The 2,186-nt window shown below is 63.8% G+C and overlaps 1 protein-coding gene across 1 annotated transcript in view; it reads left to right on the top strand.

Moving 5' to 3' along the window:
* The window catches only part of LOC104080429 (ankyrin repeat and fibronectin type-III domain-containing protein 1-like), a gene marked incomplete at its 5' end in the record, with an annotated part of 16,418 nt that overhangs the window by 5,724 nt on the left and 8,508 nt on the right, over positions 1 to 2,186 (top strand). Inside the window, 3 exons of the mRNA XM_009582826.1 lie at positions 321 to 428; positions 677 to 776; positions 1,357 to 1,489. Of these exons, the coding sequence (XP_009581121.1) occupies positions 321 to 428; positions 677 to 776; positions 1,357 to 1,489 (341 nt within the window). The remainder of the gene's footprint in view (positions 1 to 320; positions 429 to 676; positions 777 to 1,356; positions 1,490 to 2,186) is intronic.

Raw genomic sequence — 2,186 nt, 5'->3', positions numbered from 1 at the left:
TTTCCCTCTGCCGTGTCCCTGCCATGCTGCGGGGTGGCGGGTGGCTATGGGGTGCTGTGCAGAGCCAGGGTGCTCCTGGGAAGAGGGGCGCAAAACCGGGGATCTCCCAAAGCCCAGCCCACCCAGAGGTGCCCAGCACCCATGACTGCTGCCGTACCATGCTGTGCCATGCCGTGCCTGTGGGACACATAGGTGGGGTGCCAGGAGGTGACTTGCCATGGGGAGGAGGAGACGGGAAGCCCTCTTTCTCCCAGGCTGAGGGGTAGGTGCTGGGGGCGATGGGCCAGGTGCTGGGGGTGATGCTGGTCTGTCCCCCGCAGACTGGCGGGAGTACGATGGCCGGGCTCCACGGCGAAGGGGACAAACTGAAGCTCTGGACCATCTTCTGGGCCAGGTGAAGACTGTCCACCAGCACTGCGTTTGCCATGGTGAGTGTACAGCGCTGCGGGGAGACCGGGGTGAGGGATCCAGCCGAGCCGCCCAGGGTTGTGACGTGGTCTGGGGGGCTGGGGTGGCACCAGGAGTGGGTCTATCCCATGGATGAGCATAGCAGGGAGACAGCTCAGGCAGTGGAGGTCTTGACAGAGCCTTCCCACTGGGTTGGCATGCCGTGCCACAGTCTGCTGGCGCAGTCCTTCATCTCCTGCTGCAGCATCCTCTGCTCTCTGCTCCCCAGAGCCCTGCAAGAACCAGCCCCAGAGCAGGAAACATTCAGTCTCCAAGAGCCTCAAGCACCTCTTCCACCCCGGCAGCAAGTTTCTCAAGACACTGAAGCGGTGAGAGGCTGATATGCGGGGGTGGTGGAGAGCCCGTCTCCTGGCGGGGAGATAGGGCTGCCTGTCCTGGGCATGGCCGGGAGCTGCGTGCACAAGCCAGGGACTGGGGGGTGCTCAGAGGTGGGTCCTTGCCTGGAGCGAGCTGGTGGTGTCAGTGGAGATGAGTCCCATTGCCCAGAAATCAGATGTTTCTCCTTGGTGTTTCCATTTGGACTGGCCAAGCTGCGCCCAGATCCCTGCACCATCTCCGAGCATCACCCAACACCCGACCCCCCCCCCCCCCCCACCTTCACACGGGGCCTCCAGGCACCCCAGCGCGTCTCCTGCACAGGCCTGGCCTCATCGCCCTCCCTTGTGCAGGCCGGGGCATTGGCCATGGCATCAGCTGTGGCATTGGCCAGGCTCGCCTTGCTGGCAACGCTGGCTCCTGTACTGGCCGTGTGCCTCTTCTGCCATGGGCTGTTGGAGAGGATCTGAGACCTCGGGCAGGGCATCTCCTCCGCCCTTGGGAGAGAGACCCTTTGGGAAATGAAGCTGGCAGCCGGAGGTGACACTGAAGTCTGTCTTCCCTTCCATGCAGGGGCCTCTACCTGACAGCCATCTTCTACAAGGACGACAACATCCTGGTGACCCATGAAGACCAGATCCCTGTGGTGGAGATTGATGACACCTACTCCTGCCTGCTCATGCAGGATTTTCTCTGGTTCACCAAGGTGGGTGGCCCAGGGACCCTGTGCTGTGTGCTGGGGCATGGCAGCAGTGTGTCTCCTGACACATTTCTGTCTGCCTGGCCACCACCCCAGATGCTGCTGAGATGATGGCCACCACGATCTGCAGAGCGCCTTCATTGCAGCACGTTCCCCGGTGCTGCCGGTGCAGGCAGCTGCGCCCATCGTGCGTGGGGCGCTGCAGGGCTCTCGCCGGGGCAGGCTGGGTCTGATCCGGGGCTGGGAGCAGTGTCAGGGACACCCCATGTGCACAAAGTGAGCACGAGCTACTTCAGCTGCTCGCACCAGACGACACAATATCTGGTGTCTCCTGGGCTTCCCATCGTTGCTTCTGGGACCTCTGCTGTGTCTCTGCCCTCCTGCACTCCATGGGGCAGAGCGATGCCAAGAGCTGGTTGCAGCCATGCGGGCATCGTGCACCGCTGCTGCCTTCAGCTCCCGCTCCGCCCCGGGCGCTGGGGCTTGGCAGCGCAGGCTCGCTGCTCACCGGGGTTCAACATGGACCGAGAAACCACCAGGGAACAGCATTTCCACCTCAGGCCCTGGAAGCCCAAAGGTGGGCGATGGACCAGCACCACGCTGGGCAGGCTGCGTGCCGCGATGGGTGGGTGATGGACCAATGCCGCGCTGGGCAGGCTGCGTGCCGTGACGGGTGGGCGCTGCCTCTCCGCAGGGATGCCAG

This window comes from Fulmarus glacialis, unplaced genomic scaffold, assembly GCF_000690835.1.
Source record: "Fulmarus glacialis isolate BGI_N327 unplaced genomic scaffold, ASM69083v1 scaffold14938, whole genome shotgun sequence".
Classification (NCBI taxonomy): Eukaryota; Metazoa; Chordata; class Aves; order Procellariiformes; family Procellariidae; genus Fulmarus; species Fulmarus glacialis.
Note: the sequence above shows the minus strand (reverse complement) of the source record. Positions and strands in the feature narration are given on the sequence as shown.